General features: G+C 35.1%; 3 protein-coding genes across 6 annotated transcripts in view; 2 read left to right on the top strand and 1 right to left on the bottom strand.

Annotated features, from left to right (window-relative positions):
- Positions 1-1,079: 1,079 nt before the first annotated feature.
- Positions 1,080-6,223, top strand: LOC132171338 (uncharacterized). Of its 3 annotated transcripts, XR_009439022.1 has the most exons (3): positions 1,080-1,237; positions 1,624-3,669; positions 6,205-6,223. XR_009439022.1 is itself a non-coding variant. In XM_059582630.1 (2 exons), the coding sequence occupies exon 2, from the start codon at positions 1,680-1,682 to the stop codon at positions 3,576-3,578; it is 1,899 nt and encodes a 632-aa protein (XP_059438613.1). In that variant the 5' UTR covers positions 1,080-1,237; positions 1,624-1,679; the 3' UTR covers positions 3,579-3,907. The 3 variants fall into 3 exon arrangements, 2 of the variants coding, with proteins under 2 accessions (XP_059438613.1, XP_059438614.1); XM_059582630.1 differs by lacking the exon at positions 6,205-6,223 and having other exon boundaries at positions 1,624-3,907; XM_059582631.1 differs by lacking the exons at positions 1,080-1,237; positions 6,205-6,223 and adding an exon at positions 1,245-1,493 and having other exon boundaries at positions 1,624-3,907.
- A 12-nt stretch (positions 6,224-6,235) lies between these two features.
- Positions 6,236-6,905, top strand: LOC132171339 (15.4 kDa class V heat shock protein). The gene is made up of 2 exons (XM_059582632.1): positions 6,236-6,420; positions 6,496-6,905. The coding sequence occupies exons 1-2, from the start codon at positions 6,279-6,281 to the stop codon at positions 6,762-6,764; spliced, it is 411 nt and encodes a 136-aa protein (XP_059438615.1). The 5' UTR covers positions 6,236-6,278; the 3' UTR covers positions 6,765-6,905.
- Positions 6,906-8,886: 1,981 nt separating this feature from the next.
- LOC132172458 (uncharacterized) overlaps positions 8,887-16,218 on the bottom strand; it is an 11,185-nt gene continuing 3,853 nt past the window's right edge. The window contains exons 8-20 of one of the 2 annotated variants that reach the window (XM_059583967.1): positions 15,998-16,120; positions 15,797-15,913; positions 14,394-14,501; positions 14,176-14,308; positions 13,412-13,555; positions 12,770-12,946; positions 12,060-12,673; positions 11,699-11,876; positions 11,149-11,594; positions 10,257-10,446; positions 9,598-9,823; positions 9,338-9,493; positions 8,887-9,231 (exon numbers count right to left, since the gene is read on the bottom strand). In XM_059583967.1, the coding sequence (XP_059439950.1) occupies positions 9,138-9,231; positions 9,338-9,493; positions 9,598-9,823; positions 10,257-10,446; positions 11,149-11,594; positions 11,699-11,876; positions 12,060-12,673; positions 12,770-12,946; positions 13,412-13,555; positions 14,176-14,308; positions 14,394-14,501; positions 15,797-15,913; positions 15,998-16,120 (2,706 nt within the window). In that variant the 3' untranslated portion in view covers positions 8,887-9,137. The remainder of the gene's footprint in view (positions 9,232-9,337; positions 9,494-9,597; positions 9,824-10,256; positions 10,447-11,148; positions 11,595-11,698; positions 11,877-12,059; positions 12,674-12,769; positions 12,947-13,411; positions 13,556-14,175; positions 14,309-14,393; positions 14,502-15,796; positions 15,914-15,997; positions 16,121-16,218) is intronic. The other variant, XM_059583968.1, reaches the window with a different exon arrangement.

Genomic DNA, 16,218 nt, shown 5'->3' with positions numbered 1-16,218 from the left:
TCTTCAACATGTGTAACCCACATAAAAAAAAAAAATTTAAAAAAAAAAAATTGTAAAGTTCATTTAACTCCCTCAAATTACTATCACAATGATAATTTATCCTCCAAACTATCAATTACAATAATTTATCCATCAAACTATCAAAACAATGACAATGTACCCCTCAATGCTAGCAAATTGATGAAATTACCCCTATAAAATTTTTAATAAGACAAAAATACCCCTAATTTTTTTTTAAAAAAAAATTAGTATTTTTGTTTTAATTTTAGTAAGGGTAATTTTGTCATTTTGTTAAAATTGAAGGTAAATTATCATTGTTTTAGTAGTTTGAAAGGTAAATTGTCACAATTTATAGTTTGATGAGTAAATTGTCATTGAGATGGTAGTTTGAGGGGGTTAAGTGAACTTTATCAAAAAAATAATAATAATAATACTTCTCACATTAAAAACACTTTAAAAAAACTAACCTAAATACGGAATAAGATTTTTTCCAATTCTTTTGAAATATTCTTTAGCGTAAAATGAGAAGTAATATTATAAATTTTATTCTTATACTTTTATATTAAGACAATATTAGTAGTCATTTTACACAAAATAAATACTACCCATTTAAAATAGAGAGAATACTAAGAGCCATACCCATAAAATTCAAAATAAAAAAGAAAAATGAATGGATGCTTAATGTTGACCAAGTTTGGATTAGGCATACTTTTAAAAAACTATAGCATGCGTACCGTATTTTTTTAGAATAATGTTAGGTACCATCTTTTTATCTTTTTAAAATCTTCTTAAAGTTGATGTGACTTTTAAAATTACCATTAAATTTTAGATGAATCATATTTGAATTTTGATCAAATTGTGATTTTGAAAGCCATATCAGCTTTAGGAGGATTTTAAGAAGATAAAAATATGGTACCTAGCATTACTCATTTTTTTAATAATGCAAATTTAATTTTAAGTTTTTTATAAAATAAATATACAAGCCGAGAACAAATTACGGCACAATTTTTATTTTATTTATATTATTATTATTATTATTAGTATTATTTTAAATTCTATCTTTTGTCAAATCACAGTACTCTAACTTGGTAGTCCTTTTCTCAGTTCGTAGTAGAAGTGGCTCCGAATCTGGCTTGCTCTTGAACTCAGTCACTCTCTCCAGAGCGCTTGTTTTGTGCATCCACGCCCCTGTGCTCGGAGCTTGGATAGAGAGTTTGTCGTTTAAACAAGAAACCTGGTATGAAGCACTAATCTTTTCCATATTTTCAAGTTCAGAAATTTTACATGATCTCCGTACTCTTCTCAGTTTCCATAGCAGTTTAAGGGTCCATGAATTAAATTCTGCAATTCCCGTGACTGTAATTTGTGTGCTTCTCTTTGGGGTTGAATTTTGTAACATTCACATGGTAAAAGTTACCCTTTTTCCTATTCTTGGGGCATCTTTCACTACTGGCTACCTGAGTTTCAGGGTTCTTGTTTTGGATAACATTGGGGTAAGTGAACAATATTTATGCAGTTGTTTAACCCTTTTGAGACCATATTCACTGTAAAACTAAGAGTATGATCTTTTGTCATTTGTAAATTTGTAATTGCAAGGGGTGATGATTTGTTATTGTTTTACAGGTGTATGAGGATTTAGGGGTTTCAAAATTTTAGTTAGATCCAATAATAGGGGCAGTATGGATCTGCATTTGAAGAACCTGTTTGATAGATTCCAGGAGCAATTCGGATCTGGTCCTGGGCTTGGTCCTGGATCCGGAACATGTCTTATGAACGTAGAGGGTATTGCTCCTAATTTTATTAAGTCGATATTTAAATCTTCAGCAGCTCTATATAGAACTGATCCCTGGAGAAGGTTGCGACCGGGACATCCTTTTGGTATCCGGGTTGGGAAAGATTCAGATTGGTCTGGCAAGAAACAGCCTTTCTCATGTGCTCAATTCATTGGAGGGGATGGTGGTGATATTGGGTTCAACATGTTTCGATCTGAAAATGACGCTAAGAAGATGACAGGCTCGAGAGAGACTATCCGGGTTCCAAATGTTGAGCTGCTAAGAGTCACATATGAACGTGAGTCATTGATGTTTCCCTCAAATAGGAAAATGATCAAGTCTTTGTCACTGGAAGCATCGGGGACTGATCGTTTTCCAGTTTTTGATGTTGCCCGTTGCACATCTTCAGGCGATCTTCGGTTTAGGAACCCGACTCTTGAAGAACTTAGATTTGTATATGCATTCATGAAAGCGATCTCTCTGGTGCACCCATTACTTCAGGAAGATAGAGAAGGTGGTCCAAAGTGGTCTATGTTGATGTATTTTGAACCATTTATTGAGACAGTTGATGTCCAGTGGCCTCCAGAAATGGCCAAGGGTTACGACCTTGTTGCAGTTACAGTCTCACATCCACCTGGTCAGGCATATGAAGAGAAGGCTACTACTACAGCTAGCTCTACCCCTACCAAATATTCAGAACCTCCTAAGGATGACGCTTTTATTGATGTGAAATTATACTCAAATGCAGGCCTGAGGCAGTGTGCAATGTGCGATATAGAAGTTGTTGGAGAACAGTCTCTCTGTTGTGGGCAGTGTCGAGCAGTGGTTTACTGCAGTTCCATATGCCAGAAGCAGCATTGGAAGGAAACACATAAAAGCATGTGTGGTCTTTACAAGGTTATGATGGAAAAGGAAGAAGAGCTGGCAATCAAAATATTCATGTTCCCCTGTTCTGCTGAGCAGCCTTGTAAATGGCTTGAATCATTAGGTATCCATCAGAAGGGCATGTGGAGGAGAAGGTGTAGTTGCTATTCTCACTGTCCTTTTGGTCTCCTTCCTGTTAAAGGGGGTCTGTGGGATTCATGGGGTGGGCTTGATGATGAAGAGTACCCTCTTGATTCACCTTTTCACAATCATTTAAGAGATGGCATCTCAAACCCAATCCTTCTTTCTGGTTGGTTAGAGTACTATAATCTTAGGTCGCTGCCATTATCAAGCCCTGTTGCTGATATTCTCTCCCACCCATTGACAGTTTATCACATTTTAACAGCTCTCAATATCAGTTCAAAGAACCTTCTACTCAAGGGGAAGGAGGTGATTCTTCACTATCTAGGGCCTGAGGGGGAGTTGGACTGGATGCCAGCATTTGCAGAGGTCGGTCACTTACTCAATGGATTGGGCAATATACAAATAGTAATGGTGGGTCCTGAAGTTCCAACAAATTTGTCTGGTACAACTTCAGGAATAAGTAGCAGAGTGAGGGTGAATCTTGTGAGGGGTGTTTACCAGGACGAAGCTACCTACCTGCCTTCTCCCCATGTTATTGTTGCTCTCAACTGTGGATTGGATAGCCATGTGAGTTGGGTTGGAGCTCTAGACTTGATCAAATCCATGGGCACTCCTGCCTTCTTCACAGATCAATCTGAAATTTTGTGTGCTAATGCTAAGAAGGTTCTTCGTAGTGCTGGACTGCATATCACACTTCCCGTGACGCCGAATCCATTCCGCTCTCCAGTGAAAAATCATGGGGCTTCTTGCAATCTTCCCTCATATAGCAATGGTTTCATTCTTGGGGTGAATACTTGAACTCGGAGCCATGAAAGGCCTTGGTGTATTTCTGGTGGTTGTGTTTACTCCCCGAGATGGCAATGATTTGCTTTTGAGATTGGGACGAGAGGTAATATAATGATTGAGGCACTAGATTTTTACACATTTTTTTTTTCTTCAAATGAGTTCAATAGATAAATTTCTGCTGGCATGAACTATTTGTTGATCCTTTGGTTGTGAACATTCTCCATGTTGTACAACACTTCATCTTCCATTCTTTGTTATCAATCTATTGTGAGCAGTTCATGAGTCACGACAGATATGATCCACTGTTCATTGACACTCTTTCTGAGAATATGTTTTTTCTTACTGCAGTCTTTTTTTTCTTTTTTTTTTTATCAATCTACTGTGTTCTGCTCTGCATTTAGAACTTATCTAAGCAAATTCACAGAAAAATGACAAAACATTCCCCCATTGCTCCAAAGGGACTTTGGACTTACATCAGACACCATGAAAACTTGCCCAAATGTACGTTGAAGTTGGCCAATATCTGGTTTTCGATGGACTCCTTTTTTCTCCATTTGATTTTTCCATTTAAATCAGGGGAAAAGATGACTAAATTCTTAGGGTATGTTTGGTAAAAAGAATAGCTTTGGTGTTAGAATATATGATCAGGATAGAATCTTTATCATATACTAACACTTAGACTAGCAATTCCCATGAGAATGGCTATTTCAAGGTCATTCCATTTTACATTCTTCTATTTTCAGTAAAAATTATTTCTTTTTTCTAATGGAATAACCATTCCGCTTATTAAAAATAGATGAAAATGAGATCTCCAATTTCAACGTACACTTAACGAAAGAAATTAGGTCAGCATACAACTTTCATTATTTAGGCAAATCAACGAGCTAAACATGTCATAAACAATTCTCTTCTTGTTTAATAATGGGTTTTGTCGGTCTCTAAGCCTAAAAGTTTTGATATTTAGCTAGGTGGGATAGAAATAAAGTTACCCTTCATAGAAACGTACAGTAATGCCATGGACCTAGTGATTGTTCCAAATTATATATTACTTTGTGAATTCCGTGCAATAGGGTTTCTATTCCAATGTAATAGAATAGTTTTCGTGTAATAGGGTTGTTCTATTACAATGTAATAGAACAATCTCATGTGAGGGTTTGTTCATATCTTGTTAGCTCGGGCAAGCTGCAAGCTTTCACTTAGATTATCGTATTGCACATATCAGAATCATTTGCTTACAACACTTGAAAAAATAAATAAATAAAAATTCACAACTGAGAAGTTTGACACTCATCATTCCCCCAAGATAGGTAGTGTCTTGTGAACTTTCAACTCCGGAAGCCCATTCCCCATTTGGCCATCTTGGCTACTTCTTCTATCAAAAACAACCAACTACCTTCCTTTCCTACTTACTATTGTTAGAACAATTTTCTGAAATATCAATTCGAAGTGAAAGATGAGAAAATTAAGCAAAAGAGCTTCTCAGTGTAAGCTGGTCGGAATGATTCTGATGTTTAAGTCAGTACATGTTAAAGAGTAGCTTGAAAGAAAAATAGGACAAAATTTTGAGGATGGACCTAAAGTCTCCCTTTATAATTGCTTGTCATCAACTGCTCACTATCAGTTCCTCCACAATGATAGTTTTTGGAATGATTTATCTCCCGTTCCTTCACATTTTATCATAACCTATGCTTTGAACTTCGAGACTTGCAAAGTGGTTATAAAAATTGCCCAAGTGGCATGAAAGTGGTTAAACAGACTATTTGGTGAACTTGGGTTTCAGTGGTGGATTGGTATTTTCAGTTATATGGGCTTGTCGGTGTTGAAATATTTTCAATATATATATATATATATACTGTTTTATGAAGGTTTTAAAGAGTATTGAATTATGAAGGTTTTAAAGAGTATTGAATGAAAGTTGTCTCACATGAGAAATAGTGAAGATTTTGTTGGCATTTGTAAGTTCCAACAAATTTAAGCTGTTAAATGAGCTATGCTAGGGTACACCCTAATACATGTTACCGTATCGGAGCTCAAAGCGATCTAATCATGACAATTCATTTTAGGACGGTCAAGATCGTTCAATCTAGTGGTTTGATCTAAACCGTAGGATGCTTCTTAAGTAAATCCAGTGGTTGGATCTACTGGATTGTTGATCTAACGATTGAGATTAAACAATTATTTGATTAAATAATTAAAATAATTATTTAATCTAACGGTTAGATTTAAGTGCTAGTTAGATTATCAGTTTATAGCAGTTTAATTTTTTGAAATTCAAAACAGCAGTTTTATTTCGAAATTCAAAACAGCAATTTTATCTTCTAAATTCAAAATAACAGTTTTATTTTGAAATTCGAAATTATCTAAGAATATATAATTATCTATGACAATTCAATTCTAAATAATATCTTTGTTTGAATTTTTTTTTTTTTTTTTAAAAAAAAAATTATGCTTTTATTTTTTGGTTGCTGATTAGAATAAAAAATTTGAGGGTATTTTCGGGTTTTAACATAATACAGAAGTTTCTGGGCTCGATTGTATCCTGGAGAAAAAATTACTTTAAACCTGTTACATACTAATTCTGGAATGACGTTGTAACACACCTTAGGAGCAATTTCATTTTCTGTATTTTCCCCTACAGTCGGCGGAACATTATCTGACCCCACAACCTTATATTACCCCCAACCAAAAACAACTCTCTCACAAGCAGAAGCAATGGAGCTCCCAGCTGCTCTTCCCCCTTCATGGCGACGCCTCTACCCCTCTCCTCTCCTTTTCCCCTACCACATCATCCCTGAAAACTATGTCCATTGGATTGAGACCCCGGAGTCCCACATTTTCTCAGTTGACCTCCCCGGTAAGCACCTTCCTATTCTATATCTTCTTCCCCTGTTTTGGTATTGAATACTTCTCTTTGGTTTTGCCATGGCAGGTGTGAGGAAAGAAGAAATAAAAGTGGAAGTAGAGGACTCGACGTACCTCATAATTCGAACAGTGGCAATAGATGAATCTTCAGAGCCTGCGAAGAGCTTCATGAGGAAGTTCCGGCTGCCGGGCATGGTCGATATCGGTGGAATTTCTGCCGGGTATGAAAATGGGGTCCTGACCGTTACAGTACCAAGATCTTTTAGGAGGAGAGAGTTCCTTATCGATCCGGCAGACGCGCCAGCGAGGGTAGAGATTGCTGCACGAGCTGCTTGAGTTGAAACATGGTGTCTTGCCTTGGTGGTGTGTGTTGGATTTGGAGTTCTTATTATGTACAAAAAAAAAAAAATTGTCACAATTTTGTTGGTGTTTCTCTAGTTTCCTAATTAAGAGATATTCAATATCTTGTTCCTTCAATACTCCATCTTGCACATGAATTAGAGTTATTTGATTTCTTACCAAAAAAAAAAAAAACAATTCTTTTTTGTCAGGTAAATAATCAAATTGACATGGCTACTAGGAGTTTGTCTGCCTATAAATAATAAATAAATAAACCCAAAACCAAAAAATTTCCTCCAAGGTTGCGTTTAGGATTGCAATTTCGCAAAAATAATCTGCGTTTTTAAAAGATATCGCAAAACATAAGGTGTTTAATTTAAAAAGCACTTAATTTAAAATAAGAAAAAAATTTGCGATTTCTATAAGCAAGTTAGGAGGTGCTTATTGAAAAGGCTTAGAATTTAAACCAAAATTACGATTTCACATAACAAATATTTGATGAAAAAAATATATATTTTTTAACATGTTTTACCAAATGCCTTTACAATTTTAAAAAGTAGCGATTTCAAAACCACAATTTTTAAAAACATAATTTTTAAAATCATACTTATTAAAACTACAATTCCAAACAGACCCTAAATTGCCGATGCGTTTGTGGGTTTTTTTATTCTGGTTTGTCAATAATATATATTGTTTGAGAGTGGGTAGGAGTGCACAATACCGTAGCTAAGAGCATCTCCAGCAGTAAAATGTATTATACCTAGTCAAAAAGTACAACTTTCTATTTTAGCTACTCATTTTTTAATACCAACTCCAACAGATTCTTTATTTCATTAAATATTATTTTTTAATCTTTCTTCTTCTTTTTTTTTTATTTGCGACCGTTTTTGCATTATCTTGTAAATTGTAATAGAATTGATTTACGCAGCATAGCTGTATGTTATTTTTATTTATTTTTATTTTTCCATTTTTAGTTTGTCAATTATATGCATGTTATTCAATTTTTTTGGGAGAGTTTTTAGTGATTCAAAAGACTTGAATTTGTATCATAAATTCATGAGCAGAGAAGAGAGAAGAGAGAGAAAATAATATTATATTCAACAATCTAGTGTGCTACAGTGATTAGCAATATGAAGCTATTTAATGTAGCAATTAAGATATAATAACTAATATGAAGCTATTCTGTTGGAACAAAAAAAAGATAGAAATAACTAAATGTAACTAATATCTCTCATTTAGCTATACTACAGGAGATGTTCTAAGTAGCTTCCAGTGCTGCACACCTTTTGAGGAGAAAAAGGGAGAACCAGTTTCCCAGGACTTCTTTGCTATTCGATCATTATCTGGTGCATTAGTAGTAGTCAGGTCAGTTACTATCCAAACAGTCCCTCGAAGTTGTACCTAGATATTTTTTAAGACCCAATCCTACGTTTTCAAGATATTTGTGGATCCTTTTATGTATATGAGTGTGTGTGCGGGAGGGAGGGACGGAGGAGGCAAAATAAGTCGGTGGCCATTAATTGCTCCACATTGTTTCAAGACTTTTGCCTATAGTATGAACCACAATTAACAATGTCTCTAATATGTAACATAAAATAAAAGATTAGCCTCGAGGTCCGTTGCATGTGAGTCATGTGACCTCCAAAGGTAAGAAAGGGACAGAATTTCAACAAAGTGGGAACACTGAATGCTGGCAAACTAAAAAAAAAATTAAGTAGAAGCGGCTTTGAAATGAAAAATCTTATCGTCATTGTAAGAAAGTTATCCAAAAATTCCCGATAAAAGATGTTCGGACAGAACTTGTCTTTGAAAATTGACTTACAAGGATAAAGTGTCTAAGAATTTATATACGCATGACTGATATTGTGCTCAAACCATACCATCACACTCCGTAGCCAACAACCATGATGACGTACCCAATCGACACTACAAGTCACACCCTTCATGACTTTAACCACAAAGTCGCAAGTTATTTGATCCTATACTCAACATGATGACTAATTCTAATATCAAATAATATAAATCTCAAGTAGAATTTACTCTTAAAAATTGATTTGCAAGATAAAGGTATCTAAAAGTTTATATACATGCATAGTTAACATTGTATTTAAACAATATAAAACGCTAACACAATCAGTATTGATGGCTGATTGGTGAAGACAATCAGTGTTGATTACAACATTTTCTGCAAACTAACACTACACAACCGTGCACTGATCATGCACACAGCACACAAAGATCCGGACAACTTCAAAGCAATCGACAAATTTCACCAAGACTGTCAAGTTTCTGTACCATTGAATGTGTAATTTCAACGGCAAATATACACAACTAATCCTAACATAATACATCTTATGCATGCATCAATACCTAAACTTGACCATTTGCTGCCGCTTTTAGAACTTGAACAGCCTCTCTTAATCTTCTCTCTACATTTTCTCTCGCAGCTGGTCCCCGTGTATTCCTGCATCAATGTAGCATTGATTGATGAACCATAAATGAATTCAAGTTCCAATAAGCTTCAACTAATTAATATTAGCAGAGATGCATTCCTTCTCCTAGAATCTAACCTCTTCTCATTGCTTGCTTTCCTTGTGAGTTCCTCAACAAGACCCTGAAGCCTTTTCAAATGGGTTGGTAACTTGCGTATAGCTTCAACACCTTTGTGAGTTGAACATATCTTCTTCAGAAGCTCAGAAGCAATGAAATATCCCTCCTCCTTGCTCCTGTAAGGGGTGGTTAATAAAATATAGGACTTAATCATTCCTCCAGATATCAAAGCAGAAGACAAGGGCACCCTTATTCTTGATTTTAAATATTGATACTAAACCTTAGGAACTCCCAGAGAATTATTTCTACAGATCCATGACTATCAACTAACGCTTCAACCAGATGTGGATGGCGGGCAAGATTTCTGAGAGTTGAAAGCGCATGCTTTAGAACCTCCTGATCTGGTATGCTTCTGCTGACTGAACGAATAAGCTTCAGCAAAGTATTGATTGCTCCTGCATCCACAAGTTCTTCGCAACATTTCTGAGAATGTTCTGTAGCCATATCTGTAAGGAAGAGTATGACATAAGTAGAAGAAATCCATGATTACTTTTCAGGGCCATAATGCATTGTTACCGCATTACTGCAATTGCAGCAACAAATTTAAATTCTCACATCTATATTCAATCAATTAAATTTTGATAAAAATAATAATCATAATAACAAGGACCATATACAACAGTACATCGAAACATATATTTGTAAAATATACTACCACGGTCTATGTCATTGCTACCTGTATCCACCAAGCAAGCTTGTTCTAAAAGTATCCTTTCCCTAGTACGTTCACCATTTAGATCGAGAAATTCAAGAATATAATTGTAAGGCCAAAGAATTGCAAACCAAATAATGCAGGACTTCTGTAGTACATTCAAGAAAGTCACAAGAATAGCAAATTAAAGCCATGCTATGTTATTAAACCATTAATCTAACTCTTACCCAGAGTTGCACAAGTATGAAGTATGCCACTGACACTTTTCATGCTTAGTAGTTCTGAAAGTGCTGCAAGAAGTCTGTTTATGATACGCCTACTGTCATCCACATTTGTAGAAGACTTCTGCACTCTCAAGCGCAAATCCAGTAGCTGCCCTCTTAATTCTTTCCGTGCGAGGTAACCTTTCCAGTATGACTATCAAATTCAAAACAAATTAGTAAGGATAAACTAAATTGAGCAAACTCAACTTACATATAAATGCCCATGAACAGTGACAAAAGACAACATAACCAAATCCAAAACTCTACTGCCATTTTACACATATCCAGCTGACCTTCAATCAAAAACAAAAACTTTCAAATTTATCCTGTAAATTTCAATAATGATGGTTATTTAGAACTGCAAAAAAGAGATTTGACATTTCTCAATTTTTCCCAATGTAATCCTAAAACCTAAATTATCCAATGCCAATTGTTGTTTGACACCATGGCCGTGAAAGCTGCGATAGTATGCACGGATTCATCAATGCAGGTGATTGGCTTGTAGAACCATAGCCTAAAAGCTACAGCTTTACTTCCAAAGTTCCATTTCATTCTTACTCATTACAATTTCCCCCTAGAAAATCAGGAAAGGGCAAGAAGGTAAGAACAGCTTTCAACCTGCTTGGGAAGCTTAAACCCAGGCCTATAGAGTATGACCACTAGCCTTTAGCCAACATCCCCTACGACACTCTATACCACAAACAGAAATTACCATTTGTACTACTTTATTGAAACATGACTAACAAAAAAATGATTCCAACCAATATATGTAGCGCATGTTTGTAGCACTCTATACGCATTATCCAATATTACCATAGAGGTGGGATATAGTAATGCATGGAAGAAACTAGATTACTTGGATCACAATAATACGATGCCTCTCGCTTGCAATATTTCGCCTATCAAGCCATGCACGGATATGAGACTGAATTATGACTGCAGATTTTGTTCTTAACTCAAACAACAAAACACTACGATGCTTCTCTCTTGCAGCATTTCGCCTATCAAGCCATGCACGGATATGAGACTGAATTATGACTGCAGATTTTGTTCTTAACTCAAACAACAAAACACTACGATGCTTCTCTCTTGCAGCATTTCGCCTAACAAGCCATGCACGGATATGAGACTGAATTACGACTGCAGATTTTGTTCTTAACTTGAGCAACAAAACACCCTTCCACCACCTTTGTAGTTTCAGAATTGAACATAAAAATATTTCCAGTTCAATACTCTTGAAACACCCTCTTGAGCTCTTCAACAAGCAATCACTAGAAATGACTGCACGTAAGCTAGAAGCCCCTGCCACGAACAAACACCAGAAACACTTATAATACGAAGCACACCGGAAGTCACAACTAAAAACATGCAAATAAAAGCTTATCACTAACATAAATGAGAACTACCTAAAAGTGAATTTCGAGAAAGATGCCCCCGAATAAACCGTTGAATCTCAATTGCAGCATGTCTCTGACACTGAAATGCCTTCCAGCATGTCACACATCGAATAGCACTTTGTATTTTTGTTACACCCTCTATTTGGACCAAGAACTCCCTTCTTATTAACCAACCACGGCAATGTCTCTGAAATCATACAAGCAAAGTGTAATATTACCATTAAAACTTGTAATTAAAACAACAAGGCATTCATCTAAAAGATAGAAATGTTATGGATCTAACTGCATATAAGAAATGTAGCCCAAAATATATCAACAAAAAAATAAGCATTTACAACACATAAATACCACAAAATCCCAGAGAACACACCTGGATTGCAACAATGAGATGCCTGCATCTACAGGCTCCTCTCCGGGCAATCCATCCACGGACAAAAGATTGAATGAGGGTGGCTGAGATGGTAGCAATTTTGTAGCGTTGGTAAGCACTCCAATCTCTTTTCATTCGAAAACTACTTTGTATTTTTATTGTTGCTTGCCTTTGATTTAGAAACCTTCTTCTCGATAGCCAACCAAGGAAATGACTCTGAATTTTAGTTGCAGCAAAGTGTTGATTGCGGAGAGATCTGCAGATGATAAAATTCTTCAAAGCAAGCTGAATTTTAACCACTGCTTTTGTTTGAAGATCACTTGCACCCTTTTCTTCACAGAAGTTTGAAGGTTTCTCTAACTTAGCAACCCCATGCACAGATTCAAATCCTGCTGACCACCCACAACTAGATTTCTGAGCAACAGTGGCAGTGTTGACTTGGTCAAAAGCAGATACATCCCCAATTGCAATACTTCTACCATGACGTCTTTGATTGATCCAAGTCCTTGCTGCTCGCTGGATAAGCAATACTGATCTCTTTAACTTGACAAAACTGTGTCTGTCACAAATGAGGATAAAATATCTCTCCCAGTTTATTGACTGTTTCCACCTTTCTGTATAATTAGCCAAGCAAGTTATGCTAGTGAGAGTCTCAATTAATCTGCATAAGTGCACATAAAAGAATCACTGACACAGAGGAGATACCATACCACTTGAAAACTCTTCAACTTGAACAGTGTCAAATTTGATACAAATTGATTTCTTTCTGACAGTTAACCAAGCTCGGATTACAATTTGCAACAAAGAAACAGCATTCACCATCTTCAAGAAATTGCGACGTTCAATAAATCGTTTGAAATGAGACTGTATAACTTTTGCAGCATTTTCTGGTAGCATTACACAGATTGCTTAGTCAGAGAAAGGATATGGCTGACATTGCTTTAGGTATCAAAGTATGAAGGAAATCAATTACATAAGGGTTACAAATTCCCAAAAAAACTTACCCTTTTGAACTATTTAGAGGAGAAAACAAATGTATATACACAAATACATAAATATGTATGAAATACCAAACACTGGGTCTTCAAATAAGAAAAATGAATGAGAGGGCAAAGAGAGAGAGGGGGAGAAAAAAGAAACTCCGCAACTATTTTAGACAAATTTTCATGCAGACTACCAACATTTGGACAAGGAGATTGATTCCATATCTTATGGAAACAAACAGCAGTTAGTTATTGAACGATGAAAGGACCAATTAAAGAATATAGCAACATGATAGCAAGCAATCACCATACACACTAGAAAGATAGCAATCACCATAACAATGAGCTAGAGAAGGTCATACTAGTTACCTCTGTGAATGCTAATAATGTCTTTGACTGTTGATAAGCATGGTGAAGGAGGAGGAGCTGGTTTTCTAACAGGTTTATAGTTCCGTTCAGCCATATCTTGCCACAAAGCTTGGATGGCTTTAAAATTCCTGTTTCTGAGAGCATCTGTTTGTTTAGAGACACATTAGACTGGAAGAAAAAAAAAGTAATGGAAGAAAAACTAGTATCAAACCAGTGCAAGGAAGCCCCAATCAACTTGCTGACTTTACAAATTAAAAAACAAAAATTTGTTTCTTTTTCCCAGATACTACTATTTCACATTTTAAAGAAATTACAAATACAGAGTGCACCACAAAACTCCACCAAAAGAACCAAAGAACGATGGGACTATGGCTTTCTTAAAGAGAATGCATGAGAAAGGCAGTGGGTTCTTTTTCTCATCAAGAAAGTGACCCCAGCCATTATTCAATGGTTTTGGTAAAGTTAGCATCAATTTCTCGCAGAAAACATTGAAACTATTATGTTAATATAATGTTACATTTATTTATATATATAGAGAGAGAGAAACCAAGATTGCTCTGACGTTCACCGTAGCCAATAGAGTGGAGTCCAACTACATATTATCCACTAAATCACATGAAACTAAAATTTGAGCGATATAATTGTAAGGTTACTGCATGTTTTCAAACCCCAATTCAGCAATATGTGAAACAAGAAACATATCTACCTAAATGACATACATTACTTACTAAAAGGATAACTATTATTAGACAGAGAAAGAAAACCTTCGGTATTGCGCCATTCTGTCTCTTGGTTATGTAGCGCTTCAGAACTGACAAAGCACCGCTCCAAACATGAATGTTTTCTCTCTGTACTTTTACAATCACAACCTAAGAATTTATGGAAATTCAACTGATCCTAGCAAGGTGAAAAAAGAAAATATAATTTTTGATGTATGACAAAAAAAAATTCAACTACATAAACACAATAATTCAAGCAGTACCATATTTTTCTTCATAACCAGTTGTGAAGCAAGGAGCACCAGCAAAATGGCCACACTCTGCTCATTACATGCACCATTATATTCAAGTATGTCACTGATTTGCAGAACCTGTAAAAAACAATATAATCACTTTGTCATGCATGACAATACTAGATTGAATGTATTGATACAATTCACCGAAAAATATCTAAACATTGATAAATTTCTCAACTTAATTAAAATGCCTAGCCAATATTAAACTGACAGTATCAAATAATATCACAACAAATTATTCTCTTAATCTTTTTTTCTGAGTTCTAATCACATCATTGATATGGTTGTTCCCAGAGGCTTCTTGGCCTGATAGTAAATTGGAAATAACAAAGACCCGTGCGTCCAAATCATATCTTTTGACCAAAAAACAAACAATTTATTTTTATTTTTTAAAAAAATTAGGTGGCTTGAAAAGATACGTATTACAATTGATATCTATTAGAATAGATGGTTTAAAAGTCAATAGAAAGGTGTGAATAAAAATAACTTCAGATGTCTTCCTCCTAAAATGAAAACTCATCACCATATTTCTCTTAACAGCCATTTTCCTAGACTCAATCTAAATTGTGATTGCTCTACAAGATCTTTAGGATGGATTACCCACTCCATCAATATATAACTTATAAGATACGCAACGCTGATACTTTGGAAAAACCTAGTGTTGTAAACTCAAAATATATTATTTATACGAATTTCTACTAAAATTTTGTAGCATGGTTGCCTTGTATACTTGTTTTAAACAAGCTTAACAATGTTTTGAGAGCATTTTCATGTGTAATAATATACCACAAATTATATGAATTTTTTATAGCGACAATGTTCTTTAAATAGACACATACATGTGGAGATATGTACTGATTTACTAATATATCTATGCATGCACGTACACGAGTGTATATATATAAATATTACATATACATGGCGGATAAAAACATATGCAATGCATATGAGTGTATACATGCATGAATTGTAAAGTGTTTACAACACCATGGTAACATACGTTAAAATACCAAGATTCATAACTTTGCTTTCTCACGGATATGCAGGGATACGTACTTGCATTCATACAATGCATAAGTGTGTGTACACATAATTTTTTTTTTTTGTTTATTTCATAACTTTAATGCAATTCAAATGGCAACCAATCTCCCTGCATGTCAATAATAATGGCACTAGAAATTGTATCGTAATTAAAGCTATATCATTAACAATATCTGAAACATATCTTTTGCCTCAAAAATCCATGAATCATAAAGTGTTTACAGCATCATTATAACTTGGGTAAAATACCACTATTCTTCAGATTGTTTGGCACTATGCACAAGTCGATAGGATGGTTATATTTAACTAGAAAGCCACGAAGCACTTACCTCTGGAAAATTTCCCAATAATGTTGTTAATTTCTGTGATAATATAAAATTGTGCACTGCATCTGGATAATCAGTAGCTGACATAATTGAGTCTTTACTACTTGTTTTTTTTAAATCCTGCGAACAAATAATTAAAATGAAGTCAAATAAACAGATCTGTAGATGTAGAAGATCAGTTAGAATGGAAAGAATATATAACACCTTTAAAGAACAAGAACAATGAAGTTCCTTGCGAAAGTAATAATCGAGTAAGCACCATATGGCTTTTCCATCAACCAGGGAAGAAAATTTCTCGATCTTGAAACCATAATTTTCACATATTGCCTGGAAACAAAATTACAATGATATGTCAATTCAAGAAAAAATATTGCTCTAAAATATTTAGGGAAAAATCCACTTTACCCTCCCTGAAGTTTCAGAGG

This window comes from Corylus avellana, chromosome ca2 (genome assembly GCF_901000735.1).
Source record: "Corylus avellana chromosome ca2, CavTom2PMs-1.0".
Taxonomy (NCBI): Eukaryota; Viridiplantae; Streptophyta; class Magnoliopsida; order Fagales; family Betulaceae; genus Corylus; species Corylus avellana.
The sequence above is the reverse complement of the archived record's forward strand: the minus strand, read 5'-3'. Positions and strand labels throughout refer to the sequence as shown.

Bases quoted from the DNA above. Each gene is read 5' to 3' on its own strand.
- LOC132171339 (XM_059582632.1), top strand. From the start codon at position 6,279: ATGGAGCTCCCAGCTGCTCTTCCCCCTTCATGGCGACGCCTCTACCCC. The intron at 6,421-6,495 runs GTAAGCACCTTC...TTGCCATGGCAG, and splicing joins TTTCTCAGTTGACCTCCCCG to GTGTGAGGAAAGAAGAAATA.
- LOC132171338 (XM_059582630.1), top strand. From the start codon at position 1,680: ATGGATCTGCATTTGAAGAACCTGTTTGATAGATTCCAGGAGCAATTC.